The 17,589-nt window shown below is 28.8% G+C and overlaps 1 protein-coding gene across 1 annotated transcript; it reads right to left on the reverse strand.

The window, feature by feature from the left end:
* Positions 1-12,800: 12,800 nt before the first annotated feature.
* LOC100207379 (N-alpha-acetyltransferase 38, NatC auxiliary subunit) lies at positions 12,801-16,507 on the reverse strand. The gene is made up of 3 exons (XM_065790170.1): positions 16,352-16,507; positions 14,855-15,017; positions 12,801-13,131 (listed from the first exon to the last, which is right to left on the reverse strand). The coding sequence occupies exons 1-3, from the start codon at positions 16,382-16,384 to the stop codon at positions 12,974-12,976; spliced, it is 354 nt and encodes a 117-aa protein (XP_065646242.1). The 5' UTR covers positions 16,385-16,507; the 3' UTR covers positions 12,801-12,973.
* Positions 16,508-17,589: the final 1,082 nt, after the last annotated feature.

The following is a 17,589-nucleotide window of genomic DNA, read 5'->3' on the forward strand; positions in this document are numbered from 1 at the left end:
TGTTAAACCCAGTGGAAGCTATCTGGTCCAAAATAAAAATAAACGTTAAAAATGTTATTCGCATTCCACCTGTATTCAGTGCTGGGATTATGGAGCAACGAATGCAGTATTTGGAAAGAATTGTTACTGCGGCAAAAAATACAATAATGGGAGGTGATTGTGTATACGCGCTGTGCAACATATGACCACGCATTACGCAACGATTTTAACTATGGAAGACGTCCAAGTTGGTGTTTAACTGAGTATTGCAATGATTTTTAATAACATTGTTTAAATTTAAATTTTAAATTTTATGTAAATAAATTATTTGTGTTTTATTTATTATTCATCTGAAATTTCAATTAAATTTTTCACAAACAAAAAATAAAAGAAAGTTTTAATTGAAACCCAATAGGATTTTTCCAGTTACCGCTTTAACCTCAAATGCCTTTTTCATGACTTTTTATATTTTATTGATATTAAATTACAAAGTATATTAGGACGACAAAACTTAAAATACAAAGAACTTTGCATTATTTATATTTTTCTCAATTACGACTTTTGTCTTCTCAATTACATCTTACGATTTCTTATTTACAACTTTCATGTTCTAAATTACATCTTACGTTTCTCAATTACAACTTTCATGTTCTAAATTACATCTTACGTTTCTTAATCACAACTTTCATTTTCCCAATTACGTCTTGAAAAGGTGTATAAAAATTGATGACGTATTTTTATATGAACCCAAACAATTTGCACAAGAATTTAATAAATATTTTGTATCTGTAGGGTCTAATTTACCTAATTTCTAAATTACATCTTACGTTTCTTAATTACAACTTTTATCTTCTAAATCACATCGTGCGTTTCTTAATAACATCTTTCAAGTTCTCAATAAAATCTTGAAAAGGTGTTGTTGGTTTGTTAACTAATAGAGTTGATCTTTTTTCGAATAAGTCACTCTAAAACTTTTTAACGTTGCTATTAGTCTAGTATTCAAAACAATTTATATTGGCGTCACTAATTAAATAATTTTTTTTCTTTTCCTTTAAACTTATTTTGAAAATATCATCATGCAAAAATGGCGGGCGATAACAGCAGCTTAAAAGTATGTTTTAGTGCTATTGATTTAAAGTTCAACCGTTAAAAACTCTCTATTGGCATTAGAAATACGCGCTAATGGGATCATTATAAAACCAGGAATATGGAAATTTAAATTACACTTTGCACATGGCGTACTTTTAACAGGCCTATTCACCGTGCGGATGACGTCGTAAACTGGAGGCGAGTTTTTTAAACAAAAAATACAGAAAAAATAACCTGAACTGAACATAAAAATTAATTTTTAAGGAAGAAATAATAAACAACAAAAATGCATTTAAAATATATTACAAAATAATAATACTTTTCTTTTATTCTATTTTAGCTATATACAGTATAATTATTTAAACTTAACAGTTCAATTGAACAAAAAAAACAGTTGCTTTCGACCTTTGTTATTTAACGCTAAGTTTTAAAAGTTTTTGTTTCGGTTCTTTTTCAGAGCTTAGAGAATATAAATTACAATAGTTCTTAAAGAAAACATTTGAAAGTGGAACACCATGGTTTCTGTTCATATTTAATTTATAGGATTCTGATACAAGCATCATTAGATGGCACAAAGAAGATATGCATGTATTATCAGCTACTTCACGAAACATAATAGCAATATATTACCCATTGACAAACTAAATCACCAGGTATAGTTAATCCTCCACAATTATTTTCTTCAGTAAAATCTCTAAATTTCTCATAATAAAAATATGAATCATCTGAATCTTTGTCATTTCGGGCAACATTACCAGCTATGTAAATTATAGTCATTTTAGATAGACATCTATAGATAATATATTTTCTATTTCTGGCAAATTATCAAATATCAAACATTTTTCTTCATTTAAGTAAAAACCACATCTTTCACAAGAATGATCTGATGTAGTAAAATCAAGATCAACACCATATTTGTCTAATTGCAAAAGTAGTTTTGTTTTTATGATACCCACTTTCTATAGTATTTGTTGAACAGTGATAAAATATGTACCTCCTGATCCATGTCTCAGTTTTCCAAACTGCTTTTCTAAAGGATCTGTAGTAAATGTTCCAAGCAAAACATACTTATGACTTGCAAACAAGAAAAACTTTGATAACTCCACAAGACCATTACAAGTATGACCATACAAGTGAAACTTTTAAAACGAACTATTTGAGAAGAACACATTTGCTTAGCCATGTTTCCAAATTCTAACAGCTTTTGAAGATTAAAATCATCAGAAGAGAAAATAGCAGACCGATTCGGATCACGCATATGTACATCTGCATAAAGGTTTTGAACATTAACAATTCTCCAAAATTCAGTTATTATTGAAAGAAAAGAAATAGTATCATTAACATCTTTTAACTCTGGGTGACATTTTAAAGCACAAACTGTTTCTTCACAAAATACTTTCAGACAAGTTGAAACTTTTTGCCTTTCAATTGGTTTTAGGAACACAGCAACATCTGTAAGTTTAGACATTTAATCATTTGATTTAATTCTAATTTATGCAATGCTACAATATAAGACCATTTGGCAACTTTTTTTTCTTTATTAACAAAAAATTCAAGTTCCTGTGACTTTTCAGTGATCCAATTATTGCGAATGTTTTTTAAAAGGTGCACAAAATCATACAGAAGATATATATTATCTTTTGTTTGCCAAGGTACGCCATCCGTCTCAAATTTCTTGAAAAAAGCTTGATTTACTCTGTTACCGTCACAAACTAAAGAAATAACATGACCACCAGCTGCTTTTATCGCAGATAAAAGAAAAGTAGTTTGTTCAAAAAGAAAATTTGAATCGATGGCACACACAGGAAGCATATTGCATAAAAATTTAGGTCCACCAAACAAAGTAATAACCATAAAACTTAAAACAGTATTTGCAAGAACATTTGGATTATTAACTGCTTTTCCAAAAACTGTTCCCCCATGGTACTGCAACATAGTCTTTACATAAACTTCATCTAATAGAAGAATGCAGTTTTTATGACTAATGTCTGTTAAATTTGAAAAAATCTTTTGTAGATAAATATCCTCATGAATAGATTTTACTTTTGATGTTAGTCTTGTCAATGTTGTTATGCTAGGAAGTTCAAAGTCTTTTCGAAGACGATTATATGTAGCACGTGACATTGCAAAGTACTCAAAAGCTCTAATCATTATTTCAAAAGAATACTTTTTATCCGTAACAGGTTTTTTGTTCATTGAAAAAAGTTGCTGTTGAATAATTTTTTTTTACTGCTTATCCCATATGAATTTAAAAATCGAACTGCTTCTTCAATATTCGACCATCTATTCAATATGGTAATTCTGTTCTATGAGAGTGTTTTTATTAAGCATTTGACTCCAAAGTGAAAAGATTCATACTGAAAATTATTATTTATTTTTAGAAGAAACAATGGAACACCTGTGTCATGAACATACTCTAACGATTGAATCAAAACTTGATTTTCTGTTTTAGTATTAAATATATCAATTCCATTAAATTTATAGTTTTCTATGTTAGTTTTCAGATCATTAAAAGATTTTATAACATCTTTTAAATTAAAAGCAGACAACTCGTCAGGTTGGACATTTCTAGTTTCTGCATGTGATCTTGAAGTTGTTCTAGGACAACCAGATGGTTTAGGTATTAAACTTGGTTTTACACACTTGAACACAGATGGAGGATCACATGGTCTTCCTTTGCCATAATCTTTTATTGAAATGTATTCAACAGGCCAGTGCCTTTCAAAAACAACGGTGTCTTTCTTATCTGATATGTTGTTTCTTGGTATAACAGCCAACCACTTTTTTCTTTCTTCTGGTGTTCGAGGAAGACGAAAATTTTTTTCTTTGAAACTTTTATCATAATTGCCGTTGCAATTCGCGACACAGCATTTACGACCCATGTTTATAACAAAGTAAACTAAAAATTTTAAAATTGATTTAAATAATTAAGCAAGCACTTCGACTTTATGTTACAGAATGAATATAGGAAATACAAAATGTTCGCCTCCAGTTTATGAAGTCATCCGCACGGTGAATAGGCCTGTTATAAAGTACGCCGTGACTTTGCATCATCAAATTCACTCCACGTTTCAGTTACGCATATTGCACTAAAAATATTAGAATTTTCCTCAATAAAAGTACAAAAATTTTCAACGTTTTCAAGACTAATATTAAAATGAATAATATTTAAATAATCTTTAAATATTTAAATAAATGAAAGAAATTCTTTCATTTTTTTTTATAAAATTAGGAACAATTGTTTTGCAAAGCTCCTGCGCCATTAAAATAGTTTAGATTTGGACCTGAATTGGTGTCAAGTACCAAATCGTTTGATCAAATAAAGTGAAATGATTCAAAATTGTTTTGATAATTAGAAACCATATTTAAAATTGAATAACAAGAAATAAAAGAATTCATTTAAAAATTACGCGTAGTAATTTTGTTATAAACGACTTAAGCATATTTACTTTGAGATTTTTAAAATTTCTTAACTATACAATATTTTAAAGGCCAACAAATAGCTCTGGAAGAAGCCCTTAATGTTTTGATTAATTAAAATTATTTCTTTTTAGTTTTGATTTAAAAATATTTATGCTTGCAAGCGTTTTGATGTCATTTCTAATTATTATACTCCATAGTTAGGGGCCTTTAGCGCTGATAGAAAACTTAGTGGCTTCAAAGTGAGTTTTAGCTTGAATATAGTTATTGTTTGCATGCCTAGTAAGATATTTGTGCTGTATTTTTTTAAATAGCGTTTTAAAAATATTTAGCATCGCATCATTATTGATTTTATACATAAAAATTAAATGATGATATATATTTATTCGGTAAACATTTAAAGTTTTTAGATTAATAAATAGTGGTTGTGAATGAGAGAGAAGGTCTGCGTTGGATATTATTCTTATGGCATGTTTTTGTTTGTTAATAGTTTGTTTAGTTTTTTTTATTGGTGCTGCACCAAGCAATGTTAGCATAATTGAGATAACAATGAATAAAAGAGAAGTAGATATATTTTAAACAAATTTGATTTAGAAATGGTTTTACCTTATAAAGTATGCCAAAATTTTTAGAAATTTAATTTTCGAATAATTTTAAGTGGTTTATCCATGTGATATTTTCGTCAAGAAGAACAACTACCAACTTAATTGAGTGTTCTCTTTTTATAAATTGATTCCCAATGCTAATATTTGGGAGCTTTAGAGGATTTTCGTCTCTTTGATAAAGGCGATAAAAAAAATTTACTTAGTTTTGGTTAAGTTTAATGACAATTTATTTTTATTAAATCATCCAGCTACTTTTAACAGTTCTTTGTTGAATATCATAAATAGAGTTTTTATATTACTATGGTAATAAAACAAATTGGTATCGTCAGCAAACAGAATAGAATCTAAAATATTCGAAGGTTGTTGCCAAAGTTGTTAATGTATATCAAAAGCAAAAGCTGTCCTAAAATGGATCCTTGATGAACTCTACAAGTGATTGTCTTATTTTCAGTTTTACCACCATCATAAAAAACATACTGCTTTCTATTAGACAAGTAGTTTTTAAACCAGACTTTATTTGCATTCTTAACTCCGTAATCCACTGAAGTTTGCTTAAAGAATGTAAAAATTTGAAAAATATTCAACGATCAATTGAAAAAAAATATTTTTAGTTACGAAAGTTTAGAAAAAGATGATAAATATTTCAACTGAAATATTTATTATTGAGATACATAACATGACAAAAGATTTTTTTTATAAAAGTTCGCCAATTATAACATCTAAAAAAAAATATTTATCAAAATTAACGTTTAAATTAATAATTCCTTTATAAACGTAACTATAAACAAACATTGTGTTAGTCCAGATAAACCTATTACTATTTGGACTTGTGTGTAATAGCCAAATAACGATTTTTCTTAAAAAATAGTTTTTCGGTAGATAATAAACCAATATAAAATGCTTCCTCCTCAACCAAATCATTAGGATTTACATTTCTTTTTTGATATTTTTGTTTCATCTATATTTATAGATTAAACATTTTTAGCTTCTTATGTTTCCTAGTATAAATCTTATGTTTCCAAGCATAAATATAATATATTACATCTTATTCCTAGAATATATCTTTAGTTATTTGATGATGTTATTCTATATTTTCTCACGTAACTTACCGTTGTCGACATTTTTGTCTTTTTTTTTACCGTCTATTTTTATAATAGTATGTTTCCATTTTGTGAAATAATTTTTTTTTTCATAAACTTAATATCTGATAAAAATTGGAATGAAAGTGGGAGTCCTAAACACTGTTTGCCAAAATTTATCTTTTCTGAATCAACAAGAATTTTATGTGGAACGAAATGCGCATATCCAATACTTGAATTAATATTTTAAAATTAATTTGTGGCTTCATTACAGCTTTTAAATTTTTAAAAAAATAAAAATTACAATTTGCCTCACATCCTGTTCGTTTGATCCCTTTTTTAGTACAGTTGGCATGAAGTTTGTTTTTTATTACTATACTTTTTTCTCTTTCTCACTAGGCATACCCCATTTTCTTAAAGCACTTTGCAATACCAAAAAGTACAACTTTAAAAGAATTTAAAGAGTATTCCACTAATTTCAACAGTAAATCCATAATGTGCTTACAATAGCCTTTCAAACCAGCTGGGCAACTTCAAGAAGTCTCATCAACTTGACTACTTTTGCAATTTATGTAAATTTGCTTTTTTCTATTCATTTTTATCACGCTTGCTCGACAGGTCTATTTGATAATGAAGTATTTTAGCATTTGTGCTATGAATAAACTCTCTACAGAAACAAAACGTTCCTGTTTAAATTTTATTCCTCTTTCTAAAGTTTTTTCAATAGACTGTCCTTTTAATTTATTGCATTCGCTCATATAAGTATCAACTTAACTTACGGTAAACACTGGTAGAAATTCCAAAGATTTCTACCCGTGTTTAACGGAATTATCTACATTTTTGACTTTACAGGCTTTGTTTTCATGTTGCAAAAGTATTTTAATACATTGTTTCCAGTTTAGGATGTTGAATGCTGAATCTTTTTGACTCAATGCATGGGTTTTGCTTGTGTCTCTGTTTTTATGACTAGGCAACTCATTCTATTATCTCCTAATGAGGGTACAGCTCTAAAACTCAGTTTTATGGTTCGGAGACCGGCTGGTAGTCAGGTTTCCCGAAGTCTGTGGTAGCTCTCAGAGAGGCTGATTCCATCAACAGCTGAAAAATATCAAAGTATTAACAGTGCCATGTTGCGCATGGATGGTGTCCCTGATTGTACTTTTGATGTGCATTGCGGAAGCCACATTTGGAGCCCTTTGTTACGGCTTAGGGTTTATTAGTAGTAATGAGGCAATTGCTTGGGCTATTAAACGGTGTTCTGAGTACTATCTATGCTTTGAGTCAAGTTCTTCAATCTAATTTAAAAATGAATAAAGTACCAAAAACTATAAAACACAAAAAACCATCATCATCAGCAAGTTCTCTAAACCTATCATTTACTATTATTCGTGGTCTTCGAAGTAAATTTTCTTCTGTTGAGTCTTATCTCTTGCAAAGTTCACCAGACCTATTTGCTCTTTGTGAGGCTAATTTAAGTTCGGCTTTCTCATCTTGTGATCTTAGTGTTGATGGTTATCTTCCTCTAATTCGTGAGGACTCCAATAGTCACATGCTTGGCCTGGGCATATACATTCGTAAGAATTCACCCATTTGTCGTGAAACTAGGTTTAAATCCACAGACTATTCTTTTATGTGCTTTCGTTTAGTACCACTTCACTCTATTACCTTTCTCTTTGTTCTATATCGCTCTCCTTCATCTCAGGACTGCACTCTTTTTGACATTATTTCTGATCATATTAACCAAGCCCTCTCTCTTTATCCATCAGCTAATATAGTTGTTGTTGGTGACTTTAATGCTCACCACTCTGAATGGTGAAATTGATATTGATGAAAAGTTTGCTAAAAACTTTTCATCAATATCATGTCTTGATTCCACTAGTTGCGTTCTACCTGATATTGCCAACAAACAGGTTGATCCATTGCTTGACATTCATATCACTCCAGCATCTGTTTCTAAAGTGATTTCCTGCCTAGATTCTTCTACAGCTTGTGGCCCGGACAAAATACCTGTTATTGTCTCACAGAAGTGTTCTCCGGAGCTGTCATCTATACTCTCAAAACTATTCAACAAGTGCTTATCAGAGTCTTGTTTTCCAGCCTGCTGGCAGGCGGCATCTGTTATCCCTATTTTCAAAAATTCTGGAGAGCGATCTGATATGTCTAACTACCGTCCCACAAGTCTTCTTTCTATCATAAGCAAGATTTTTGAATCTTTAATTAACAAACACTTAATTTCTCATCTTGAATCTAATAACTTACTTTCTGACCATCAATATGGATTTCGATCTTCTCGTTCCCCAGCTGATTTGCTAACAGTAATAACTGACAGGTTTTATCGTGCATTAGATGAAGGTGGAGAGGTAAAGGCCATCGCTCTTGACATTTCAAAAGCTTTTGATAAAGTTTGGCATGCTTGTCTTCTCCATAAACTTTCTTCTTATGGTGTATCCGGCGACATCTTTAAGATCATTGAATTCTTCCTTTCCAATCGTAGCATAAATGTTGTCCTCGATGGACAACACTCTCCTTCTTATTCTGTAACTTCAGGGGTTCCTTAAGGTTCTATCCTTTGCCCTATACTCTTTTTAATTTACATTAACAATCTTCCAGATATTTTCACATCTAAGGTGGCATTGTTTGCTAAAGATACTACCATTTATTCTTGTCGTGATAAGAAACCAACACCCTCTGATTGCTTGGAGGGGGCATTTGAGCTTGAAAAGGATCTCACTTCTGCTACAGCATGGGGCTCACAGTGGCTGGTGAACTTTAATTCAGATAAAACTCAATTTTTTTCAGCCAATCGTTATCGCAATAATTTAGATCTTCCTATATTTATGAACGATGATGTATTCAATGAGTCACTTGCTCTTCATCTTCTAGGATTAACTCTTACTTCCAATCTCTCTTGGAAACCATATATCAAATCAGTTGCAAAATTAGCATCTGCTAAGGTTGCATCTTTCTTACTTCGGATTCTATTCTCTATCTCTATAAATCTCAAATCCGGCCTTGTATGGAATACTGTTGCCATATCTGGGGCGAATCTTCTAATGATGCCCTTTCTCTTTCAGACAAGGTGCAAAAAAGCATTGTAAACATAGTTGGACCTGCTCTTGCAGCCAACCGCCAACCATTATCACATCGTCGTAATGTTGCTTCTCTTTCTCTTTTCTACAAATACTATAATGGGTACTGCTCTAAAGAGCTAGCGTCTCTTGTGCCATCTACTAAAATTCATTCTCGGGTTACTCGTCATTCAATTAAGTGTCATCCTTTTTCTGTGACTGTTCCTAAGTGCTCCAAAAACGCTTATTCGTCTAGTTTTTTTCCTCGAACATCAGTTTGGAATTCGCTTCCATCATCTTGCTTTCTTGATTCATATAATTTGCAATCTTTCAAGTCGTCCGTCAATCGCTATCTTGCTCTACAATCTTCATCTTTTTTCTTTCAGTAACTTCCAACTTCAATTAGTGGCTGCTTGCAGCCTTGTTGGAAGCGAAGATGTTAAAAAAAAAAAAAAGTAGTTACGCAATTGATTTTAAGAAATGTCAATTAAAACAGTCCGTCAATAAAAGATCATGAACATCATCCAAGGTCAATGAAGTCAGTCAGTTGTCTTGATATTGAAGAATGACCAAATAACGTTATACCAAATAAATAAATAAAGTTATTGGTCTCAGTACAATAGTTATATATATATAGTTAATGATGTCAGTATACCAAATATAGTTAATGTTGTCAATATACCAAATATAGTTAATGTTGTCAATACCAAATATAGTTAATGATGTCAGTATACCAAACAACTTTAGTTATTTGGTATACTAACACCTTTATTTGGTCGTAAAACCTACTGGTTTGGTGGTGGGTTAAAGTTGAAAAGTTGTTAGTTAAATACATTGGAATGGGGTTGTGCTATTGTAAACGGATAAATAAAAGTGCTTTGATCGACCAAGTTGACAATATTTTTTTCTATTAAATCTAATAAATTTTCTAGGTCTCTTATAATCTGTATTTAGGCTAAAAATCAAAAATTGTATTCTAAAACCTAGGCCTAATCTAAAATTTTTAATAACCAACTCAAATTGTATGCAAACTTTCAAAAAAATGTTTTTTATATCATAAAATACTAACTATGCACTAAATATATATTAAGCAAAAATTAAATGGTTATACTTGCAATTTGACATCTGGCAGTTACTAAGATGTAAGGTTTTATAACTCAACTCAAGTTGATGCAAAATCTTTTATGTTGATTTACTCAAAGGTACAATTTGAAGTTTAGAATACTACAGCGATAGCAATGGTAAAAGATTAAAAGCAAATTTTTCTGAAAATAATTTTTTTAATTGCTTTGAACCTACGAAAAATGTAAATTAGTAGATATAATCCTAATTAATTTGCGAGAAAAGGTTAATGCATAAATTTAACTTGTTACACACAACCAGCGGCGGATCCAGGCAATCGAGTAAGAGAACTTTTTAGAATTTTCCTGCAACTAGATAAATCATAACTTTTTAGGCAACTTTTTTTGAATATTGTCATTTTTTGGGTGTTATCGGCAAAATTTTTTGTTTTTGAAAGCAGTTGTGAATTTAGCATATCCTTTATAAAAAAATTGAAATTTTATTATCAAGGATATGCTAATTTCGCAACTGCTTTCACTCTGTAAAACACAATGGATTGAGCTTTATTGACGTTTAGTTGTTAGGTTCCATAAACAATTGATGCACTGGAAAATATATCTAAAAGAAATGACAGAAAATCTTCATCAAAAGCAAGAGTTTTATTACCAGCAATTAAAGAAAGTGATTTTATTGTGTCTTAAGGCTGCCTTGTACATGCGTTCTCTCTAACAAATGGGCTCAGCCAGTTGTAAAATAAAAAGTTTAGGTTTACATAAAGAAAAATAACGCAAAAAAGACCTCTTAGTTGTTTTAAAACAAAAAAGAGAAAACTGCGAAGAAATGTCGAAGAAAATTTTTAGAGCAGCTGAAAAAACAGTAATTAATAAAAATGGTAGTCTGACCGTCAATATATACCTTCAAAAACAACGGAAAAATATTACGAGCGATCAATTTATTCCCCTCTTCTTGATGCGCTAATATTGGACATAGACAAATTTTTCTAATGAAAGTTTCCAACATTTTAAAATCTATTATTTGATATCAAAAATATTGTTACACTGAATCATAAAGATATTGTTGAAAGTGTTTCTGCAATTAGTTACGCCAATAGCGTCAATCTTGGGCTTAGTATCCAAAATTTACCTGTACCTGAATTTATTCGGAAGTTAAACTATGGCAGCGCAAATATATAAGGATAAAGGATGAGGGAGGAATCACATCAGCGTTTACTAATCTTTCGGTTGTTTTTGATTTGTTATCAGGTGCAATATCCAATCATTCACAAATTGTTTCAAATTAATAATTCATCCCTTGTTCACAAGTTGTTCCAAATTATTTAATCATGTTTCCAGTGATTAACGTAGTTTTTCTACACTGCGAAAAAAGAAAAAACTGGCGAAGAACACGAATGACAGAAAACATACAAGTCTGATTGGCCTTACAACATTGGCTGAAAATCCGCTATTTTGAATTATTAGAATCTTCATTAATTTTTTTTTATTAAAAAAAAGTAGCTCTTTTAACAAATAACATTTACTTTTGATTTAAAAACTTATGAGTTTAAATTAGGAACTAACAAATTTATACTTTAAATAAGAAGGTTATGTTCTATGATTTTTTCAAGTTCATCATAATAGATACATCACTTTGATTGAGAAAAATGCTCAAGGAGTGCACTAGTAGAGTTTTAGATTTCGATAATAAAAGAGTATTAGAGACTTTTTACTAAAAAAAAGTTTCTTCATGAATTAGTTTCCACTTCGACTCTTTACTAGACAATTACCAATCTTTCAAAACAATTAATAAAATAATCTTTAAAAATATTTTTTTTCTTTTTTGCTTTACTTTTACTCCTTACTGTTTATTATACAGTTTCTTGGTACTGTTTATTATACAGGTTACTATTTATTATACAGTTTCTTGGTACTGTTTATTATACAGTTTCTTGGTAAAGTTTAGCATCAGTTTAGTATTTTATAGGTAAATCCATAATTTATTCAAAATGGCGTACACAAAGCTAAGATTTAATTTTAGTTATATTCATAAATGTGTATGTATTTGACATAAATTAAAATTTTAAAAATTGTATTAATATTTATTTTATATTCAAAATATCTTTTTTTTTTTTTTGAAATATTTATTTATAGAAAATCTTAACTGCTTTTTATACTCTGGATTTTTTTGAATATATTATAAGCAAGTTAAGAAAATTTCAACAGCTTTTGTGATATTTTAAAAATTTATCACTTTGATTTATAAAATTTTGCTTTTTAAAACTTTCTTCTTGTAAGATTCATTTTGTTTCTTAGTTCAATTTAAACGTGGAATTGTTATAATTGTAAGATTTATTTTTAGTTTTTATCAAGCAAGGTTCAAGTGTGGAGAAATTGAGAAGAGAAGTTTGAAATATTTTTAAAAATTATTCAAAGAAGAAATGTTTTTAAAAATTATTCAAAACACACAAACAAAACTTTAATCTTAAATAAAAAGCAACTAAATTTAAAACTTTTTTTTGTTTTGTTTACAACAAGACAAGTAAAAAACGATCAACATAAAAAAGTTGTCAATCACACTAAACTAACATTAATGTCATAGTTGCCACCAATCCAAGCCTAACAACTAGCAGTACAACAGATTTGAAACAAGAAACAGGTTTCTAAGGAGTTTTTTTTTACTCAGTTGATTTTGTTATTTCTTCTTTCGACGCATGTAACAAGAGATCCATGTCAGCTTGAACTTGCTCAGTCATATCTATATGCATGGTTTTAACATGGCGACCAGGTACCATAGCTAACCCTAAAATACGCGGTTCTTCCGTTTTCTGCTCTCCTAAAAAATAAAAATTATTGAGTTATTAAAACTTATGGAAACTTAAACGACATACAAAACACCAAGACACCTCTTTAAAAGATAAAAAAATTATTATTGCCATAATTAGAACTTGTTTGGAGATTGTTTTTAATATGCCACATTGAATTATTTAACGTAAAAAACCCGTCAGCCTGAATTTTTTTAAATGTTTTTGGTAAAGTGAGTTTTGAGTTGAAAATAAACAAAATGATAAAGTGAGGTAGTTATTGTTAAAAATATTAATAACACAATATGAATATTACTAAAAAACACTATATCGCAATAAAAACAAGATATTTAAAAATTGAAAAATAAATACTTTTTTCTTTTAAGAGAAAAAAATGTGGTGTAATGCTGACTTTTCGTTTCTTCGAAAAGTATTAGTTAAAAACTCAAACAGTTACATATATCTTCTTTAAAACAAAAAAACACCTTATCTCCTTAAGAACAGTAATACATTATATCTTCTTTAAAACAGAAAAACACATTATCTCCTTAAGAACAGTAATACATATGTTTTCTTTAAAACAGAAAAACATCTTATCTCCTTAAGAACAGTAATATAATATATCTTCTTAAAAACAGAAATACGTCTTGTGAAGAAAACACTAAATCTTTGTAAGAACAGAAATACACCTTGTGAAGTAAAACACTAAATTTTTGTAAGAACAGAAATACACTTTTTTTCTAATAAACAGTTTTATCTTTTTTAAAGTCAAGATCATTAAAAATAATTCAAGTACATAAAAGTTTAAAATTATGTTTTTAAATTAATAGATTTTAGCATTAGGTTGTTTTCCTCACACACAAATTTTTTTTTTTTTTAGGTTTAAAGCTGTTCTTAAAATTATCGTTAAATATCAATTTAACAATAACTCTGAATCTTGCAATAAAAATATTTATACAAATATATTAAAGAATAAAAGAAGATGAATGAAAATATATTACAATAACATAGTAAATTATTTTACTCAAAATTATAATAATTTAGAACAATTAAAAACTTGTTAAAAAAAATTACATAGTCAATAAAATAACTGTTTAATAAAAAACTGATATTGTTAACACAATAAGGCTTTTTAAAAAAAATTTGTCACAAAAAATCCAAGTTTAAAAAAAAATTCCTAGAATCAAACAACAAATTCGAAAACAATAAATTATTATTATTTTGTTTTTAAATGTTGTTGATAAAAGCAGATTTTTCCTAATCTTTATCTCATAAGTTTTCTGGAAATTGATATTTTTTAGATATTCATATGTTTTCGCACGCCAATAATTTTATGTTGGTATTTTGCAGCTGATATTTTGGTATAGTTAGTAGTGCTTGTTTTATATTAGTATTTATAAATAACTTTGTGTTTTATTCTATTTTTGATATTTTTTTCTATTTTTGCTTTATTGTATTTGTCTGGACAGAAAATTTTTTTTAAAAAAACCATGGGGTTTTCTAACAAAACATAGAAGCTTCTCAAAAACCATGGGTTTCCTCAATAAACCATGGGGTTTCTAAAAATATTATGGGTTTTCTCAAAAAACCATGGAGTTTCTGAAAAAATTATGGGGTTTCTCAAAAAACTATAGGGGTTTATCAAAAGTTATGGGGTTTATTAAAAAACCATAAGGTTTCATTTTATGTTTTTTTTTAACAACTAAATTTTTAACAGATCAAATTTCTTCAAAAAAAAAATTATATAACGCTAACCTTCAATTTGCTCTCCACTAAATTCTTGACATGAACCAAGTATGATGTTCTCATCTTTATCAGTACACAAGAACTGACCAATCAATGTTCGGCCATCTGTTATTTCTAGTTTCATAGTTTTGTTGAGAATCAATTCAAGGTAAGTTCGCCCAATAATCGATTCCTAAATAAAAATCAGCTATATTGAAACACATCAAAGGTTAATGAATCAAATTACTTTAAAGATAATGAATTGAATAGAGTAAATTGGGTATTGTGAACATATATTTGCATATGGTATTATCTATCTATCTATATAACTATACTATCTTGCATATTTTGCATATGGCATATCTAGCATATGCTCTAGAGCAGATTAAAATTCATAATGCAATTTTTTGTCTGAAAATAAAAGCGCCATTAAAGGAGCTTATAGGTAATGTTCATAGTATTGATAGGTGGCGTTCATAGCATCAATAGGTAGCGTTCATAGCATCGATAGGTAGTGTTCAAAGTATCCCTATTTCATTCTTGGTATTTGCACAAAGTAAAAAAGACCTTAAAAGGATGAAACCTTAAAAATATTTTTTTGCATCAAGATTAGAAGATCCAGTCTAAATTTTATTCAAATGTATTTATAAATGTAGAAAATAGAATAAGCAATAAGAAACGATAAAAAAAATAAAATAGATAACTTATAAAGATTTTATTTTGTCTATTTTGCATTTAATTCAATGTAATTGGAATGTATTAATTTTATAAAACACTCATGGAATATGTTACTATTTATAGATATAATTTTACTATTCATAGATACGAACTGAGCTTTTTACAATGACTGGTCAAGACAAAATTTTATTTAAATTAAAAATTGCTATGACCTAAACGCCTGTATCACACAAAAAAAAAAGTAATTTTGAGATAAGATGAATGAATAAGTTTGACAGTAAGTTTCTCAAGAAAAAGGTGTTTAATACCTAGAAAAAAATATGGGATTTAGCATGGAATATTGTAGTTCCATGGAACTTTATGGTTGAACCTAAAATTATTTAAAAAGAAGAAAAGAAGAAAAAAAATATTTGATACTTTAATTCTGTAGTCAGGGGAATGGATGCAATAGTTTTAAACACCTTTTCTATAGGAAACATCGGTATGAAGATTGACGTTTAATTATATAAAAAATGATACCTTGACTGCTTTTTCAAAAGTCTTTGATCATGAGCCACATTAGATAGATCATGAGCCACATTAGGTTATTAAAAAAATCAACAGTCAAGACAATTGTATGAAGAACTGAAACATTAAACTGGGAAGCAGAAAAGGTAGAAGACATGCAAACTTTGTTTCAAAATGTTTAAACAATAAAAGTATCCTTTTAGATTTAAACAAAAATGAATTATTTTGTAAATCCAACCCATGCAATCACACTCACCCTTCACAACCACATTCCTTCTTCACAATCACTATCCTAAAATAAAAATTTCAACAGAAAAAAAAACTTAAAATTAAAAAAACTACCTTTGAATCTGGTTGCCATATTAGATCAGCCATAAACAAATTTTACATACTACCTGAAAAGAACTTATAAAGAATTAAAAAATAAAACAAAAAAACAAATCCACATTACATATTCTATACTCATTACATGCTCTATCTTATCCAAACTCCATACTTATCATATGCTCCATACTTGTCACATGTTTTATACTCACTAAATCCTCCATTGCCATCACAATTTCCATACTTACCTGATGCTCCATACTTATCACAAGTTCCATTCTCATTACTTGTTCCACACTCATAAATGCTCCATACTCCTTACATTCTCCATACTCTAACATGCTTCATACTTATCACATGCTCCATACTCATCACATACTCCATACTCATCACATGCTCCATACTCATTACATGCTCCCCACTCTTCACATGCTTCATACTCATTACATGCTCCATATTTATCATAGGTTCCATAACCATAAAACACTTCACAATTAATTCAAATTTATCATTCAACTCAACAATTGTTATATCATTATTTATATTATTTATTCCAAACATAAACTACACAAAATTTTCTCGTCACATGTTTATTAAAATACAAATATTCCAGGCTTCCATCAAATCAGATCGGACAATGATCTTTTAAATTTAAATTTGTTTCTTACAATGCTATTTTTCTTTATTTATGTTATACTTTTTCTTCAAAAAATCTTTTTTAGTTAATTTATACATTATCATTGGCATATTTATGCTCTACATGCCCCAAAACCTTGACCATCCATTGTGCACTCTATCAGATATATTCAATATTCCCAGTATTTGTCAAAATAATTGTATTTTTCTTATTATTTAAAGCCCTACAACACATTGATCTGATCATCTTTTCTTTCACACCCTCTACACATATAATAACAAATACATATAATGCTTTACAGAAAACGTTAAATCACTAAAAAACGAAAATAGTATACAAATAGGAAAATAGTATACAAACTGTGTAAAAAAATTAATAATGATATTAATATATAATGATATAAATTTTAATACTTAAACCTATACAGTTGTTTCACTAGTTTTTAACTAGATAGAAATGATTTACCTTCAATTCTGGGAGTAAGATTAATTAAAGATCATTTTATTTTATGATAACATAAAAAAAAAAAAAAAACTTGTTTTTTCTTTTACAGTTAACTATTGTGAAAGTTAAATGAACATTTATATAAAAGTGGCCTATATAGTGTTAGGTTTCAAAC

Source organism: Hydra vulgaris, chromosome 02 (genome assembly GCF_038396675.1).
Source record: "Hydra vulgaris chromosome 02, alternate assembly HydraT2T_AEP".
Lineage (NCBI taxonomy): Eukaryota > Metazoa > Cnidaria > Hydrozoa > Anthoathecata > Hydridae > Hydra > Hydra vulgaris.

Excerpts from the sequence above, each read along its gene's own strand:
- LOC100207379 (XM_065790170.1), bottom strand. The coding sequence starts at position 16,384 with ATGGCTGATCTAATATGGCAACCAGATTCAAAG. Across the intron at positions 15,018-16,351 it reads TATGGCAACCAGATTCAAAG|GAATCGATTATTGGGCGAAC; the intron begins GTAGTTTTTTTA and ends ATTTTTATTTAG. Across the intron at positions 13,132-14,854 it reads TAGTGGAGAGCAAATTGAAG|GAGAGCAGAAAACGGAAGAA; the intron begins GTTAGCGTTATA and ends TTTATTTTTTAG.